This window comes from Echinops telfairi, unplaced genomic scaffold (assembly GCF_000313985.2).
Source record: "Echinops telfairi isolate 266 unplaced genomic scaffold, ASM31398v2 ScPeMD7_7468;HRSCAF=8506_0, whole genome shotgun sequence".
Taxonomy (NCBI): domain Eukaryota; kingdom Metazoa; phylum Chordata; class Mammalia; order Afrosoricida; family Tenrecidae; genus Echinops; species Echinops telfairi.
In genome coordinates this window covers 7,353,378-7,372,323 of record NW_022111369.1, presented here as the reverse complement: position 1 = coordinate 7,372,323, position 18,946 = coordinate 7,353,378, and the positions used below count along the sequence as shown (strand labels likewise).

Below are 18,946 nucleotides of genomic sequence, written 5' to 3'. Positions count from 1 at the left end.
GTGGTCACAGAAGCACAAATACTTTATAGATCACTATTATAAAATGTATTCACACTAAAAAGAGACATTCTTGGGTGGCGATCAGGGGCCCAAGGGGGAAGGAGGGTAAATTATTAATCAGAGAGGGAAGAAGGCCATCAATGACAAAAGGGAAGTCAGGCAAAAATGATGGAGGCAGGGGAGGCCACTGGAAAGTGCACAAGAGTGGCAGACAGTAAAGGTAAATCTTGTAAAACACACAATCCTGCAACAAGGGTGTCTGTGCGTGGCTAGACACACAGTCTGGTCTGGTGGGTCAGGGGCAGAGTTAGACTACACCCACCAGTGTCCACAAGTTTGACAGAGGGCATTTCTTCATGTGTGGGTAGCTACGCTGCAACTATATCCATGCATGTGGGGGAGCGCCCGGGGGACAAAGTTATCAAACATCTTAGCGATAACCAAACACAGAGGGAATGAACAGCTTGCCCGGGGGAACAGGGCCATCATCTCAAGAGACACCAAGATCAGCTGGCATTACAGTCAACCAAGACAATGTTCTCCACCCAACTGGGGTGAGTAGTGAGTGGGGGAGGGGGGTTCTTAAAGGATCCGTCATCTAAGGTGCAAGTAGCAGTCTCGCCTTGTCCAGTAGAGTGAACGAAACTGTTCGCCCCTGCACCTGTTTTCAGATGCATGAAGTCAGTCTGATGAGTCCACACAAACATCAGTGCCCACAACCTTGAGACCAGAACCAGGTGGTGCCTGGCTACCACTGCCCACTGCCCGGAAAGGGATACTGTAGATGATCCGGGGTAAAGTGGGAGGAAAATGTGAACCAAAACTCAAAACCATCAACAAAATTAGACTTACCGGTTGGTGGAACTAGTTTCCACCCGTCACTCTTAAGACCTGGAACTGAATTTACCCCGTCAATCAATTCTCAGTCAAAAAATAGACAGTTCTATAGGGGGAACAAAAGCAGTAGGGAAACACCCACTCCTTAATGAAATCAATTCTTTGTAATCAAAACAACGGCAGTTACTCAAAATTCAGAAGAGTTCGGTAAAGAGGTCGAGTGGAAACAGGAAACAGGGAGGTCAGTGGGAAAGTGATACTGCTTGTGGGGAGGACAGCGCCAAGAAGAAATGTGTACAAGTTATTGAATGGAAAACTGATTTTCTCTATCAACTGTCACCCACTATAAAATAAAGAGTTCAAGAAAGGAAAGGAGGGAGAGGAGGAAGGAAGAGAAGAGGGAAGGAGGGAGGGAAGGAGGAAGGAGGAAGGAAGAAGTGGTGTTGGTGGAACCATGTGATTTGAAGCAGCAGTGTAACCGGGCAATGCTGGCTCTGACCGTAACACATCACGAGGTTCAAAATAAGTCAGCTCATGAATAAAATACAAATAAAGAGGCGAGAGGGGCATACATTCTGTCTTCTTGCTACAACAACTAACAACTACAAACCAGTCTTCTGGGTGACAGAAAGAAAAGGGGAAGCTGGGAAGTTCCTTGAGAAACCTGACAGTGACAAGTCTCACTGAGCCATAGCGCTCCATCGAAAAAGAATCTTGACTGATTTTCCCCAGACACACATTTAATGAATAGCGAAGAAGCATTTTCAACGACCTCTCTTTAGCTTCAACATGGCCATTGGGACAGTTCACCTAACACGATTTTGTCAAATGCGCACAAAAGATGTCCTTCACATATGAGGAGGGTCAGCAAACACTCAGCTGGGATTCTGAGTGGAGGCAAGACAAGGAGAGAGCTTCGCTCGTTCACAATCACTCACCGGGTGTTTTCCTGTGGACTTTCAGAACTTCCCATCTGTTAAATAGAACGGTAGTCAGAACGTCTTAACTCATTAGCTCTTGCCCACAGAAAAATCTCTGGTTTTCCATTTATTACCATTTGTTTTATTTTTATGTCATTATCAATTAAAGGAGCAAAAAAATGTTATTTTTTTAACCTGTCTTAAAAAAACAAACAAACTCCTTCTAACAGATCAGCTTAAACTAGGTCACATTTTCCATGAAATTTATCACCCATAAGCAGGCTCAATTTTCATTGCCCAGAATATAGTACAGCAGAGTTTTAAAACTATGTGCTGATTTGCCTGGGTGCTAAAAGTATTACCAATAATTTTGATGAACGTGTCTTGACACTGAATACATTAGCCATACGATATTTGTCTTGCTTAAAGGCTAATTAGAATTCAAGGCAGCATGATACCTGCTTTTGAGGATTATAGCAAGAACATTTGTTGTAATAGGAACCTCCAGGCACCCAGTTTTGGTAATGATTCATTTGTAAAATTATTGAGGAGAATAAAAGATGGTAGAGCCTGCTCCCCAAAATGCCTATTTCACTTGCAGGTCAAATCTGAGTATGAATCAAAATATCTTGTTTGCTATATAAATAATGAACTACAATAGCAGGTTTATTTAAAAGCCAGAAAATATACCTTTCTGATTTATTTTCCCTTAACAGGATTAAATCACGAAAGCACATACACTGTATTTATTAGTGGTTTCATTATGGCTTACAAAAAAAATCTCTGATTTCTGGTTGTATGAATTTCCTAAATTGACTCTCAAATCCAGCAACTGCTCAGATGAACTTCACATAAACAATAAATACTGAGCAGTGGCAACACAATGTTACCCCTTACCCCAGTATTTCTCTTTTAGGAACTCATTACACAGTCTGTGTTATTTCCCCCGATTTTCCTCTGTTACTTTTAATAAGCGATTTGATGGTTCTGAGGAGGAAACCAGCTCTCCAGTGGATTTTGGAGATCGGTTTCTATTAGATTACTGAGCACTCTATTTAATCCTAAGAATGCCACAGTCAATGTTTCTGCCACCTGTAAAAGTTAGTCTTCATATGATTTAATGTCAAAGATGATTTCGTACAATGAGGCAAAGAGGTTAGTTTCTGTCACAAACGTTCCCAATCCTCAAGTACTTGTTCTGAATGCCGGCACTTCAGTAATACGAGGCCAGAGCCAAACATCACATCTTTAGAGATGATGTACTGTAAGTAAAAAAAACTGCTGCTTAAATGATTTGTCTTTTTAAAATTTGGTGGCATCTTTCCTCTACTATCCACAGTCCCAAATCACCAGCAGCTGCTCGGGAGAGAGACTGGGCTTTCCACTCCCTAAACACTTACAGTTGTGGAAACCCACTGGGGCTGAGTTTGGTTTGGTTTTGCTATACGATGCCTCCCTTGACTCACATTTTTTCTTTTTTTAAATTTCTTTTGGGATAAATAGGGAGTATATATTGACAGGAGAATTCCATTTGTAAGGCTGTCTTAGGTAAGGCAACAATATCGAGTGGGGTCTAGGAGAATTTCCATCATAACCCATCATGCTTTTCCTGCCAACAGTGATAGGACGTTTTGACAGTGTTATATCTCCTGCCAGCACATTTTGCTCCTTCATCCTCTGTGCCTGGGATACATTTGTGCTCTAGGATAAGGGGGCAGGGTGTTGCCAGGCATCAAAAGAAAGCAGGGTATCTTCCTGTTTTTCAAAGTAACATTCATCTATGCCTGTAAAGGAGTTTTCAGTATTTACATCCATTAACCCTGTAGAGCACCATTTGCTTAATAATAGAAAGGTTAAAATTACTCACATGAGGAAAGACTACATACAACAGGTATATAGTCACTGTTTCCCCAGAAGAAACAGCAATAGCTGAAATGTATACAGCGCTTCCGATAGGTTAGGGACAGCACTCTGGGACAGAGTGGCCTGCAGAATAGGCTACGTGGAGCATAGCTCTGTGTGCTACAGCAGGGGTACTCCACCTTCCTCAGGCCACGACCCTTCATGCAGGTCCTCATGTGGTGGTGACCCCCAGCCATAACATTATCTTCGTCGCTACCTCATCACTGTCATTTTGCTACTGTTAGGAATCATCCTGTAAATAGCTGACATGCAGGATGTATTTTCATTGTTACAAATTGAACATAATTAAAACATAGTGAGGAATCATAAAATAATATGTAATTATATATGGTGAAATATTTATCTCTAATGACAAATAAATGAAATTTTGTCTTGAAGCATGGTGTGGCATGGGTAACAGTTTTCACGCCCAGTTCTCGTATGTGGGTCTATCTGTATGTGGGCAGACCCTCCTGGAGACGGATAGAGGAGTGGTGTCTCAGCTCCTAAGACTATTGGAAATATGTGTTTTCCGATGGTCTTAAGCGACCCCTGTAAAAGGGTCGTTTGACCCCCAGGTTGAGAACAGCTGTGCTACATAGAGTTGCTAATTGAAAGCCCGGGGATTGAACCCATCAGTCCCTGTATGAGAAAAAAGATAAGGCAATCTTCTCTTGTAAAGATTTAAAGTCTTGGAAACTCCAACAGGCAGCTGTACTCTGTCCTATAGAGTAACTATAAGGAGGCACTGACTCCATGACAGTGATTGATATGTTTGGAAATAGCACACATTAGTTCATTGAATTCTTGCAAATGCTCTGAACTATTGCCATTGATTATGGCCATTTAATGAGGAAATGAAAGGACATAGTGATTATATAACTCGCCCAAGGTCATATTACTGGTAAAAGGTAGAACCAGCACTGCTTAGTTACTAGGATAAGATAGCCATAAGAAGCCCCGAGGTGCAATGGGTAAGCACTGTGCTGTTAACCTGAACGTCTATGGTTCAAACCCACCAATCGCTCTGGGTGGGGCAGAAAGGACTCGGTGATGTGCACTCACAGAGATCTCAGCGCAGCCAACCCCACGGAGCAGGTCTACTCTGTCACATAGGGTCATTATGCATGGAAACGACTCAACAGCACACACCAACACCGTCACCACAAAGGGGTAAGTAATATATGTTCAAAATAAGTGTCGGAATCAACTTAAAAAAAAAAGAAAACCCAGAAGTTTTAGAGAAGCAACAGAGAAGCTAGTCACAATAAGTTTTAACTACTGAAAACAGATATATGAAGGCTTGTTTATAAAAATAAGTTTCTGAGCTCAAAATGTATTTCAGATCAATGGCTCCAGGGTACATTGTACATAATTTAATTTCCCCAGTTGAGTATCTTGACAGTATATGAACCATGAATGCATGAAATAGGAGTTGCAAATGCCTTCCACATGGTGAGAGAGCTGTAGAAGACATGTGCAGGAAGCTTGAAAGTACAGTAGTTTTAAATTAAGATATTCTTGATCTTAGTTACTTTTACTTTGTATGCCGAAGGTATTAGCACGTTTCTCTGATGGTGCCCTGAGATGATAGATAGATGAGCCTGCTCTCTGTATTAAGTCACTGTACTCATTTCCTGAAAGCTCTGGGGAAGGCATTCGGATGCTCATTAAGTTTCCTTCCAGTCCCCAACATCAACAGGTGGTGAATCAAAGCTTCCCTGGTATGTCATGACTGGTCTCCTCGATGTCTTGGATAAGACAGATGGCATCTGCATGCTCTGTGTAGCACCAGCAGATACGAAGGGGATGAACAGCAACAGGAAATATTTCCCAAGCATAAATAAACATACAAATCTAGGAAGATTATAACTCATGTTCTTGCAGCCATACATTCTAAATCCATACATGGTATTTCATCTTTTAACTGTTCCTCCATGTTCTAACCCTGCTTGGCTACCTAATAGAAGAAGCAAAGTAAATTAAGGGGATGAAAAAAATCTATAGTTAATGATGCCACCCCATCATCATAAAATTATAAACTTTTAACTGTATTTGTTACAGTTATCCAGCGACCGATAATGACCCAGATGAATCCTTATGTTAACCCATTTTGAACAGTATTCACTGATAGTGAGCATCTATTACGTGCTTAGGAAGCCACACCCTGAACCAGACAACACTTAAAGGTCAAGAGTAGAATTGATGATCTCAATTAAATCCATAGGAGATGATGAATGGATTTTTTGTTTGCTGTTTTTGTTTCCCAGTCGGTCGCTCCTTCTCACTAAGGTTACTACTTAAAACGATTGAAGAAAATGCCAGCACTCGATGACCTTGAGAAATGGATCTGGCAATTTCTAATGACCCTTGCAGGCAAAAAAAAAAATCTTACTTTTGGTGGGAAGTCACAAAAATAGCTCCTAATTTGAAAAAGTTCTGAATATTCAGGCGAGTCTACAGATGATGAAGCAAAGACCACGGGCCCAGTATTCACATTAAACTTAAACCCCAAACCACCACAGTGGAGCTGAGTCTGACTCATCATGACCCTGTAGGACAGAGTAGAACTGCCCCATAGAGTTTCCAAGGCTATAAATACTTAAGGAAGGGGCCTGCCTCATCTTTCTCCCATGGAGCAGCTGGTGGGCTCAGATGATTGACTTCGAGATTAGCAGCTCAAAGCTTAGGCAACAATAGCAAATAGCAATGCTTGAAATCACACATGTTGTGTTGTTTAGGAAAAAATAATTCTACAGGTAGTTCCCATGTTATGAATGAGATTCATTCCCTTGTCTTTACAATTTTGTAGGGAAGCCTAAACCACTGCACATGGTTCTTAATTAACTTTACTTTAATGCCAGACAAGGAGCCTGGGTGGCGCTGTTGAGTCAAGTGTTGGACTAAGTCCCTTGGTCATGGTTGTCCTTGAAAGCCACGAGCTCCTCCAAGGAGAAAGATGATGCTACTTGCTTCTGGAAAGGTTTACAGCCTTGGCAATGTCCAGGGGCAGTTCTGTGTGGTCTATAGAGATCTCAGAGCTAGTATTGACCGGATGGCGCTGAGATGAGCTGGCCTTGACTCACTGGCAGTAGGTTTAGTGTAAGGAAAGTCTCGACACCTCTTCAATGGTTTAAAAGGAGTACACACAGCAAATGAAGGTTACTGTGATTAAGAATGTGTGAGGAGGCATTGGCTCAATTGTTAGAATGTGGGCAAATCTACATTATATAAAAGGGCGAGTATGAGTAGTCTCTGAATAAGAGGTTTGTAGTCTGAGGCATGTCTGTACAAAACAGTCTAATAAGAGGTACACAATTGTATGTGCACACAAAAGGGACTTCTAAAAGTTTGTAGGAAAATGAAATTAAAGACATTGGCACTTCTCCATGAACTTTTTGAAGCCTCTTCCCTATGATAAAACGCAATGTTTCAACATACTTATGAAATCATATTACCTTAAGTGAATTACTTTCAAAGTACAACCTTCACAAAACAGTATAACTACACTGCACTGAAAGTCAGGAGTAGTAAACTTAGAACGGTCTAACCTGAGACTGATTCAAATTCTACAGCCGATTTGCAATGGGTCACTCTACCAAACACTACTAAATGAAACAAACAAACAAAACTTTCAAATAAGATGCTAATTTTAAAGAGCAGCCACAGCTAAGGTAATAGAATCTCAAGCCTTCTCAGCTGTTAATTAACTTTTGAGATTTGTCTGTTTTTAAAATTAAAATGTTTACAAACTAAGATTTTTAAAAAATACATAGAAAGTTTATGGGGACCAAAGACATTGGGTTAAAATCTTTTAATACCATGATGACCAGCGAGAATTGTTGACAGGAAGTAGAAGCCCAAGATATGTTAGAAGGATTGTTTTAAAGGGTGAATCACAAGAACAGCTGCCCAACCATCAGGTTTATGGGATGTTAAGACTACTGCTGATAAAAATCTGACAGGATCTCAGGGATAAGATGCAACATGAACGCAGACAGAACTTCCACATTTTTAAGAGTTACTCTGACTTCAATGAAGGGCCATTTACAGCAGCCCCACATAGGTGGTAGAGCAGGTTCAGAAACCAAGCCTGCAGCAAATTTTACCCCTTCTTAACTTTTAATTAAAGCAAAAGTAATTCCTTGAGATGGTTGAAGTGGATTTAAATCACAAGTATTTTCATTTCTTAGTTTTTCCTAGTATCCTCCTATTTTGGTGGTCCTCACCATGTCCCTCCCAGGACGACATGACTGTCAACATATTATTTACCTTTATCCCCGGCAGTCCAGGAAGGCCCGGAAGCCCTGGTTCACCCTACACAGGAAAATCACACAGCATTATAGAGCAATGGTCACGCAGTCACATCAGGAGAAATGCATGGAGAAAAAGCTTCCGAGTAGAATATGACATAGAAATGAATAAATGAACATATTGGTCCAGTTTCTAAAAGATTGGCAAAAGTATGCAATTCAGTCAACTCTTGACCACTGTGCACATCAGTCCGGTTTTTCCATCTTTCGGCTTAGCAGCTCAACCAGAAGGCGAGAAAGGGGTAAAATGAGAAGGCAGATCTCCGAGTATATAATATACTATTACTCCTTTGGTAAAAGATTTACTGGGGCGACTGAAGCTATTTGCTGCAACAAGGGTATGCATTTCAATACTGCATCCATGTCCAGTGCCCGCCCCCTCCCCACCTCAGAGAATCAAGAGTTGGCTGTATGAACATATGGTCCCATCAAAGGAATAAACACTAAACTCTGGCTCACTTCAAAGTATAGTAAGATTTCTTTTCCATTCCTGAAGGATGAGAAGAGTCTCCTTAAACCTAGCCGATGTTTCTGACAATTGTTTGAATGTGGGCAACCCTGCTTAGCAGCTTATGGCTAATGGTACCACACAGCTGTTCCTGAATACGGGGTTGAGATTAAGTGGTACATTTGGGGTGAGCACATTGGAGTCAAATTAAAGCTTCTCGTTTTCAAAGACTTGTCCGGATTATTTCGGGCACAAAGTATTGTGACAAGAGGTACATTGCTTAGAAAATCTCCTGAATTTTACTGTAGATGCATAAGAGAAATACAGGAGAAAATGTATTTCCCTCTGTATTGGACAGATGTGATTACTATTTCTGGAAATAACATTTGAAGGCAGAATGGTGACTCCATTTCATGATGGTTGGTGCAACAATGATGATAAAAGAATCATCACACTAACCATCAAGATGGTAGTGGTAGGGGGTGCAATTTCTAGGAATATTTGCGAAGACTCAGCACATCTTCCATATTGAATATGAGTTCTTTCTAAATTATGAAAAGTAAGGCTTTGCTCTGCTATAAATCATAAAACAATTCCAGGTACTGTATATCAATAAGCTGTATAATTAGAACATCGAAAGGGGCATGGCTTCTTGGTGTTTGGGGTCACAGGTACTTCAGGAGAGTGAAAGCGAATCTGCATAAACGAGAGCTTCCATTCTGAACAATAAGACGGGGTGAGATTAATCAGAGCAGGAAGGGTAGACACAACCATTCTCATTTTGTTGTGAGAATGTATAACTATCAGGAATCGCTTTGTTATTCCATTTATAGAGTTAGTGTCCTAGTAGATTCCACTTTACACAGATGTGACCCAATACTTCTGATTTCTGCTTCCTTTCCTTTCTTTTCCCCCAATACATTTAAGAGGCATCGTCGAAAGGACTCGTATCCATGTTTCACAAATGACTCATTTATGCTCTAAAAAAAGCATAAGGCCTTTGAAAACATATTGATTAGAAGTAGAATCAATAATCAACATAATTAAACATGTTCATGATAAATCTGTAGCTTTTGTATTGTTCTGAGAAGTTTCCCAAAGCTTAGAACATCATAGCTGAAATACTTATAGGGATATTTATAGGCAGTAATATTGCTTTCCAGTGGGTCTTTACCATACTATTCATTCCTATCAAACAACTAGGATATTATGGTTTCTTCAAGGAAAGATTTTTATACATGTGTATATAGCCGTATGGACTCATGTTTTATAACAATGAGAAAAATGTATAATATGGAATATTTTAAAATATCGAATGAAAGCTCACATAGACTATGCACATTTAGCAGTGTCCTTCATTTGTGTGTGTTATATGTGTAAGGCTATAAATGTACGATGGAGGGAAATATTTTAAGAATTAATATTTTATAGTTTTATATTTTTGTGAAATTTCCTTTACCAAATTTATGCTTAATTAACGTATTAGTTGACATAAGGGAAGACTACAAAACATTGACTTTCTCTTATTTCCTCTTGTGGGGCATCTAAAAACTTTAACGAGACATTTTCTTCTATATTAATCCTGCATCTTTCAGGTGTGAAAGCTTCACTTTCAACTACGTTTTCCAGCTAACACATCCACCTGCTCCTACTGCAGGGCAAGAAGAGCCACTGCCCGGGGTTCTGGGGCTTGCACTGCCAGAATGTAGGTCATCCTTTGAAGGCAGACTCTTGTCTGTCTGCCTTCAGTTCAGACACTGCTTTCACCTTGCAGTCTGTTGCCATGGCTTTTTACGGCTCAGCCATGGGAGTCCTCTTTGACAAGAGATAAAATAATTTATCCCTTTAAATTTAAAAGAGAGACTTTAGAAATATGTGGGAGATACAAAGAAGGAAAGCATTATATGATGAAACACAGCCTCTTCTACTATACACAGCTACACACTCTGCAAACACACACACATACACACACTTAAGAGTATTATCATTATATTCTCTAGGCTCTAAAAAGAAAAATAATCTGTAATGAAATTCCTTTACTGTGAATGCTACTTTAAATAGCAAACTTTCATACTGGGCAATGGTACACAGTAGAAAGCTAATTTAATGACTTTTTGCTCCATCGTGATGCCCCATACTTTTCTGGGAGCATGCGTCAAGAATGAGCTGATGTGTCAATCACCCCACAAAACAGTTTTGCAAAGGTGCAAAAAATACCACCAAATTGTGAGCAAGCCCTAGAGTATTCAGTATTCAGTTGAATTTGTCATTTTCCTAATCTAAGCGAGCAGCCATTGTGTCAATGGTCTCTTTAAACCAGTGTTGTGCTAAGAACTGTCAACTCCAGGAATTGGATAAGGGGAGTCATCACTGACTAGGAAAAAAGTACCATTACCTCAAAGGGTAGACTCTGACCTAAATATTAATGAAAAAGATGTTGCTCATTACAAGGCGCATAGGCAGTTAACTGGGTTATATGCTTTTAATGAGTCCATCCCATTCTTTCAGTGTATTTTGAAACTAATTTTTAATTAAATGCAAAGGGAATCTAATGGTCTCAGGTGTGGACCTAAGAACTCAAAAACCTGATGTATCTAAATTATATTTTTAAATAATCATAACAAGGCAACATTTTATTAAGCAATTGAGTATTCTAGAAAAACTAGCATCTACAAAAGATTACAGCAGAATTCTCTTTTGTTTAAAGAGACAGAACAGATATTCAGATATCTTTTTCTTTTTTTAAATCAAAGAACAGATTGACGAGCCATTTAAATTTAGCCTTTGATATATTTAAAGTTTAAGGGATCTAAAAGCAGACTATCTGAGAAGAATATTTTATTTGTCAATGAAATTTTTTTTTCAAATGAAAGCATCCTTGATTAAGTCACTGATTTTAAATTTCTGACATGAAGCATCAGAAAAAACTTAAGGTTAACAGTAAAAAACAAAACAAAAACCATAGTTCTGCTGGCCTCTCCAGAAAAGTCTCAGATCTACCTGCTAAATTCTTTCTCATCAAGTCTTAACTTCAAGCAAAAAGTCTGTTTTAAAATAGATCTTAAAGGAACGTACAACCAAACACACCGCCATTGCCCGGCGTCCGACTCCTATCGATCCTGTAGGGCAGAGTAGAAGTGCCCTGTGGGGGTCTAGGCTGTAACTCTCTATGGGAGTAGTAAGTGTTTCTCCTAAGGAGAAACTGGTGGCTTTGAAAGGCTGACCTGGAGGTTGACAGTCCAATGAGTAACCAGTATGCCACCAGAGCTCCCCAAACAATGTAAAGGCCTTCTTAAAAATGACTTGAGCCTGAAGTGTTTAAAACAAAACAGTGGTACTCCAATGGCGTGAAGAAGGTGGGAACATCAGTTTATTATGTCTCAAGGCTCCAGACTTACTACAATGGGATTTATTCTCGCTACACTCTTTCTACTAATGAGGAAAATTCCACATCAGCTACTGCTAGACAAAGGCAGAGTCATGAATTTAGGAGATTCAACCTAATGTGGAATTCACATTTACATGTTAGCTACATCTGTTAACTAAATTCTGACTGCACTGGGCATTGATAGGCAGATGCTCAGACGATAGACTGCTAGCAGTTGTTTCCTGCCTCAGATGCAAAGGAGCACGAATCTAACACATTCATTACATGTCCCCAAATTTATTGCGCCATGCCCCAAAATAATTTCAACATTTACATAGACCGGTGAGTTATAGTGGCTTTGGGCTCACATCTTGAATGAAAATTTAGGTTATTAAAAATTTGAGTTATGCAATGGAGTATCTATTGCATAGGTAGATATTATTTTCATAAACAGTGATCAGCAGGTTAAACGTTTGCAAGGAAGGAAAAGAAATATAGTTTATTACAAGATGTCCATCATTCTCTATCAAGAGAGTTTAGTCTATATTCGTTTCTTCTCTAGAAAGACAGAAACATGCAAACGATCTTTAAACATGCCAGCTAAGGAGTGGGCCTTCCAAGCAGACGGCCCTCGGTTAGTGTCAAACGGATGCATATATACAGACTGTGAAGTTTTTTGGTTTTTTTAGTCTGATGCTATGGCCAGAAACAAAATATATTAAAATGCAAAGCAAGCAATAATGACTTGCATGCGAAGCACAGGAAAATGGCCCCATTTTGCAAAGACAGGTGTTTTCATATTGCACTGTGGGTGGTGGATGTAACAGGATGAAAATGAGGGAGCAGCAGACATGGAGAGGTTACCTTTTGTCCCGGACGACCAGATTCGCCAGGTTCACCCTGTGCAAAGACAATCACAGATGAAAGGAACACCGTCTTGCAAGCAGTTTTTAAAACGCAGAAAAGCCTCTGAGAATTTTCACAGCAATGTCTCAGCCTGTTGCTCTACGTCTCACTATATATAGAAAACAATTCTGCTGGGAATATATTTAAAATTCACATGCAAATAATCCATAGTTCCATAAAAGCCAATCAAGGAAAAGAGAAGACAAGCTATCTCATTAGGCCTCTACTACTCCTAATAGTTATGCTCTGTGTGTCTGAAAGCTGACTCTGCAGGAGAATGGCAACAGTCTCCTGACCATTAGAGTGGGTGAAAGGGGCGAGAAGGTAGAAGCTGGTGAACATAAAAACTCTGACTCTTGGGTTACAAATACATCAACTCTCTGCCACTGAGTCAATTCAGATTCATCGTGACCCTGTAGGCTAGGGTTAAACAGCTCCTATGATTTTCTGAGACTATAACTCATTTCAAGAGTTGAAAAGCAAGGATGGCACCTTCAGGACTAAAGTGTGCTTGACCCAAGACATGATATTTTCAATGGCCTCCTCTAGGAAAGTCAGAGTTTGAATCAGGAAGACTGAAGAGGAATCGATACATTGGAATGGTGGGGCTGGAGAAGAATGCTGAAAGTGCCGTGGACTGCTGACAGGACACACTGATCTGTCTTGGAAGAAGTACAGCCAGAGTGCTCCTTAGAGGCGAGGATTGTGAGACTTCATCTCACAGACTTAGGGAATGTTATCTGGAGGGACGAGCTCCTGGAGGGCATTATGTTTGGTAAAGTGGAAGGGCAGCAAAGGAGTGGAAGGAGCTCAAGGAGATGGAGGGATGCTGTGACTGCAGCAATGGGCTGTAGCAGAGGAACAATTGTGAGGCCCGTAAAGGACCTGGCGGGGTTTCCTTCTGGGTGCATAAGGCCACTATGGGTCAGGGCTGACTCTCGGGCATCTCACAGCAACTGCAACAATTCTTTGTGGGAGTGTAGAAAGTCTCATCTTTCTCCTGAGGAGTAGCTGGTAGATTTGAACTGCTGACCTGGTGGTTAGCTCCCCGATACATACCTTAATGCCAGCAGCAGATGACCCAGGATCGCCCTGGAATGAAACACAAGAGAGTTAGTTCCTAAGTTAGAAATATGGTGGGAGTAGACAACATCACAAACTCACAGAGCCAGTTTTGACCCGGATACTCAAAGGGGCCTTAAAACTAACAGCATTTGTCTTAATAGATCAGCTGTTGTGATGTTAACTATTTCTAAGGCCAACAAGGTACCTCTCAAAAATATGGGTTGATTTTGAATGCAAAATACTACACTGTTTACTATAAATATAAAACTGTGAATCTCTTGGTACGGTGCGAAAACTGCATTCTAAGACAATTGCCTTCAGTTTCAGGAAGCTCTACTTCTCTTTGTTTCTGGAATGTATTAATGTCACTGGCGATCATGTACTGAGCTCCCTGACCCTTGTGGCCTTCAGAAAGTCAGGGGTCAACAGATGCAGTCGAGAGGTTAATGCTGTGGGGAAGGAAAAAGCCATGCTCCCAATCCGTTCCTTTTCTTCCTGAAACACGGTCACAGCGAAGACCAGCACATTTCCCGCTTGACACTGTTTCATTGTAATGTGGTCACTGAGGAGTTACATGATGATGGATGACCTTCGGGTGATGGGGATACTTGTCAGCTGTCAGATGAAATCTGGAGATAAGAGCTGGTTTTCCAGGAGGCACTAGACTCTCCCCAGACTTCATAGAGGGTCACTATATTTCTAAAGCAAACATATTATAATTAAGCACAGAGGGCCAGTGCAGAAAAGAATATTGGAGACTAGCAGGGAATACTGCCTATCTCTGAAATGAGGTTGGCAAAATCCTTAGGTTTTCAAGCTTCCTGGAGCTCATTCCATCACATTCCATCCATACTAGAAGGTAAAAGGAAGGGGAGATAACTTTGTCACTTCAGAGGCTGGCAGGAAAAGAAATACACCTACAAGTGGAAATATACATATTCAGATTTCCTCAGCTGCCTCATCTGTGCTGGGCCTGCAGTCCATTTCCTTGTTCCAGACCCTGGAAGCTGCTCATAAATCTCTTAGCGACAGAGATAAAGCCTCAGGCCTTTGTTAGAGAAACACTTGTCAGTTCCCCATAACACTGCTCCTCTCCGCCCAGTCTGGCACCTTCTCTTTCCTCAGATCTCCGAGCAGTCTCGGAGAAGGTTTCACTGACCAAGAAGGCGTGTGCCCCTCACAGTGCACATCTTCCTGGAGAGCAGCAGGCCCTATGCACATCCTGCAGAGTTCATTGGCTAATTATGTGTTCATGGCTTCTTCCTTATCACTGTCTCTCCATTGCACGCGTGCAGATGTGCAGTTGATCTTAACTCAGCACCTGGCCCATCGTAAATGCTCAATACACGTACGATGAAGAAAGAAACAAATTTCCAAAAGAAAAATTTAGACTTGTCAGCAGTCAAGGATGGAAGTCATTAAATATTTAGGAAGCAAACATCTTTACAAAAGAGACGGAAATAGTACATTGGCATAGTGAGAAGGATGATATTTCTGTTGATGTCTTGGGCATCTTTTTTAAGGAGGCCCGATGGCTCAGTGGTTAGGCACCCAGCTGGCTCTACGCAAAACGTCTGTGGTTGGAGTGTACCCAGCGCTCTGGAGGATAAAGATGTTGCAGTCTGCTTCTGTCAAGGTTACAGAAACCCTATGGGAAAGGTTCTACTCTGTCCAATAAGGTCACTATGAATCTGAATCAGCTTGGTGGCACCAGGTCTAGTTTTGGGTTTTCATTGCTATTACCCAAGTAAAGCTCTCGGCTCTCTCAATGAACCTATGACTAAACATAAAAAAGAAAAGGACCCCAGGGCCTTACTATGGAATGACACTGAGCTTGCCTTCATTGAGTGCGGGATGGGAAGTAAAGTGGATATGGCTAATAAAATCACACAGTCCAACGTCAGTGAACTGAAGCCAGACAACCATCAACACAAATCCAAGTGGTAAGAGTTAGCACAATATGTTCTTTGTACTCATATCAGCAAGTCTGCCTGCTGGGTCCTTGCTTCCATCAAAAATATACCCCATTACACTGCCATGAAATAGGACAAATATCAGTACTTTAATAGATGAGAAAACGGAATCAACGAGAGGGCAAGCGAGTCTTGGGTTCCCTACAGAGTACAAGTTCTTTTCATACGAATTAGAAAAGTATTAGAAGTCCATTTCAGTTTGACAACAGGGCATAAAGAGCGCTGTGCACTTAGCAATAAAAGTAAGTGGCTTGTATTAACTGCAGTTAATTTTTTAAAAGGCTTTTTTAATGCCAAATAAATAGATAATTCACTAATGAGAACAGAATGAGATTTTGTTCTCATAGCAAGTGGGCAGAAAGCAAGAAATAGTTGCCTAAAAGACTGATTTACTTGTGGAAATCCGAGCAGTTTTTCATTTTCATGGACAGCAATGAGTGATATTTTTACTCATTTTCAAAACACTGTGAAATCCTAAGGAATTTTTATAACATGTAAGTGGCAAGGCAACTGCTGGAAGACATTCACAAGTCCAATGTTTAGAAGGCTACTGCTGGAAGCAGTGGAAATGAAACAATGCATGCTGCTGATCCTCCTCCGACAGTGAAACTGAACATGGGATTAGTCGGGAGAAGACCTAAGCACATTCTCACGAGTCAGTTCAGTTGGTTTGGGAATAAAAGTATCAGCAAACGAAGTCAGAGACGGGAAATAGCGTCAGAAGATAGTTGCAATAAAGAAATTTTATTGTGTTTATTCAAATAAAGAGCTTCTGTTGTTGTTATTGTTTTTGACCACAACACTTAGTAAATAATTCCATGGATGGGTGGTGAAGCCTGTGAGGACATGTGAAATCCAAGTGGTGACATATTTTGACCTTCATTGAGCACCTGGATGCGGGAATGCTGGTTTCTGGGAGACAGAAGTGGGTCAGGCTGTGACACCCCCTACCCTTAAGCTGCCCTTTTGAAGATCATTGTATCTGTCTCTCCTTGGGGGCACAGTAACAGCCTTGCTTTTCAATACTCTATAGAGGTCTTTCGCAACAGATGTACCTGATGCAACACATCTTTTGATCTCTTGCTTGCTGTTTCCATGAGCAATGATGGTATATCCAAGCAAGATGAAATCCTGGACAGCTTCAACCTTTTCTCCATTTATCACGTTGTTACCTGTTGGTCCAGATGTGAGGCTTTTGGTCTTCTTTACATTAAGTCACAATCCATACTGAAGGCTGCAATGCTTGATCTTCATCAGCAATTGCCTTACGTCTTCCTCACTTGCAGCAAGCAAGGTGGTGTCACCTGCATATCACAGGTTGTTAATAAGCCTTCCTCCAATTCTGATGCCACATTCTTCTTCATATAATCCAACTTCTCTGATGATCTGCTCAGCATACAAATTGAATAAGTATGGTGAGAGGATACAACCCTGATGCACACCTTTCCTTATTTTAAACCATGCAGCATTCTGAATGAGCACAATGAAGAGTTCTGGAATTCTCATTCTTCTCAAGGTTATCTGAAAATGGAAGAAGAATCGATGCATTTGAGTTGTGGTGCTGGAGAATAATATTTAAAGTACCATGGACTGTGAGATAGTTAAAGTTTATTGTGCCAATCTGGCTGATAAACACATATGGGTTTAATTGAAGGGTGGAGAGATAAATGGCTTGGTGAGCCTTGCCTTTCTAGTTCTCGGGTCTCTTGCTTTCTGTGGTTGGACCAGGATGCAGCTGCCTTAGCCAGTTTCCTGCTTCAGTTGGCAAGGCTCACTTCCTGCAAGACATCCCTGAGAAGCCACATGGACCTACCCCGATGCAGTCCTGGGTGCTGGAGCAGCTGTGTGGAGACCGGTGCCAGCGCTGAGATGCTTACACATTCACTGACTCAGCTTCCCTCCTGCAGTCGGCATCATTGCATGTGTTTTGTGAGATGGAGGAGGACTTTGTGGATTGGTGTTGGACATATGGGCTAATGTTGGACTTGCGGCTCAGGCAGCACTGGGTTGGGGTGTTTTCTTAATGTGCACTTACCCTTTATATAAAACTCTCTCTTATACATATGAATTTCTGTGGATTTGTTTCTCTAAAGTACCCAGACTGACACAGACTGCTAGAAGGACAAACAAATCTGTTTTGGGAGAAGTATTGCCAGAGTACTCCGGAAGGGCAAGAATTGCAAGACTTCGTCATACACACTTTGGACATATTGTGAGGAGATATACCAGTCCCTGGAGAAGAACTTATTAAGCTTATTAACAACCTTTGATATGCAGATGAAAAAATCTTGCTAGCTGAAGGTGAGGAGGACTTGGAGCACTTTCTTGCTGATGAAGACTAAGGATTATAGCCTTAGTCTTTAGAATACAATTCAATTAAAAGAAGATAAAAAATCCTCATCACTGGAGCCCAGGGTAACATCATGAGAAGGGGAGAAAAGGTTGAAGTTGTCAAGGATTTCACCTTGTTTGGATCCACAATCAATGTCCATGGAAACAGTAGTCAAGAAATGAAAATCATGTGGCATTAGGTAAATATGCTGCACAAGACCCCTGAAGAGTATTGAAAAGCAAGAATGTTACTTTGAGGACTAAGGTAGGCCTGACCCAAGGCCTGGTATTTTCCGTTGCTTCTCATGCATGTGATGGCGGGACAAAGAGAGACTGAAGAAGAATCGTTACATTGGGTGAAGAACATTGGAAGTACCATGGTCGGCCAAAAGAATACACAGACCTGTCTGGAAGAAGGATGGCCTCCTTAGAGGCAAGGATGGGAAGATTGCATCTCACCTGCTTTGGACATATTGCCAGGAAAGACCTGCCCCAGGAGAAGGGCATCATGCTTCCTAAGTAGAGGGGCAGTGAAAAGGAAGAAGGTCCTGTCAAGATAGAGCAAATAGAGGCTACACCAGTGGGTTCAAACATAAGGGCAATTGTGAAGGTGGCGTAGGACTGGGCACTGCTTCCTTCTGTCGTCCACAGGGTCCCTGTGCGGAGGAACGGCCTCCGCGGCAGCTAATCACAACAACATGAGTCTAAATCAGTGCAATAGCAATGGGTGGGGGGATACAATTATTGATTAAAAATGTAAAATATAATTTCATTTCTTTTCTTGAAATTAGGGAAATTCTTCAGTCAATACATTGGCTTATCATTTTTGTAAGTATATGAATTTATGTATTTGTACTTTAAAGTTCTAAAAAACAAATACGTCA

The 18,946-nt window shown here is 41.0% G+C and overlaps 1 protein-coding gene across 8 annotated transcripts in view; it reads right to left on the bottom strand.

Moving 5' to 3' along the window:
* Positions 1 to 18,946, bottom strand: part of COL25A1 (collagen type XXV alpha 1 chain) — a 580,731-nt gene that overhangs the window by 81,831 nt on the left and 479,954 nt on the right. For 7 of the 8 annotated variants that reach the window (XM_045284160.1, XM_045284159.1, XM_045284163.1 and 4 more), the window contains exons 16-18: positions 13,753 to 13,785; positions 12,652 to 12,687; positions 7,932 to 7,976 (exon numbers count right to left, since the gene is read on the bottom strand). In XM_045284160.1, the coding sequence (XP_045140095.1) occupies positions 7,932 to 7,976; positions 12,652 to 12,687; positions 13,753 to 13,785 (114 nt within the window). The remainder of the gene's footprint in view (positions 1 to 7,931; positions 7,977 to 12,651; positions 12,688 to 13,752; positions 13,786 to 18,946) is intronic. The other variant, XM_045284162.1, reaches the window with a different exon arrangement.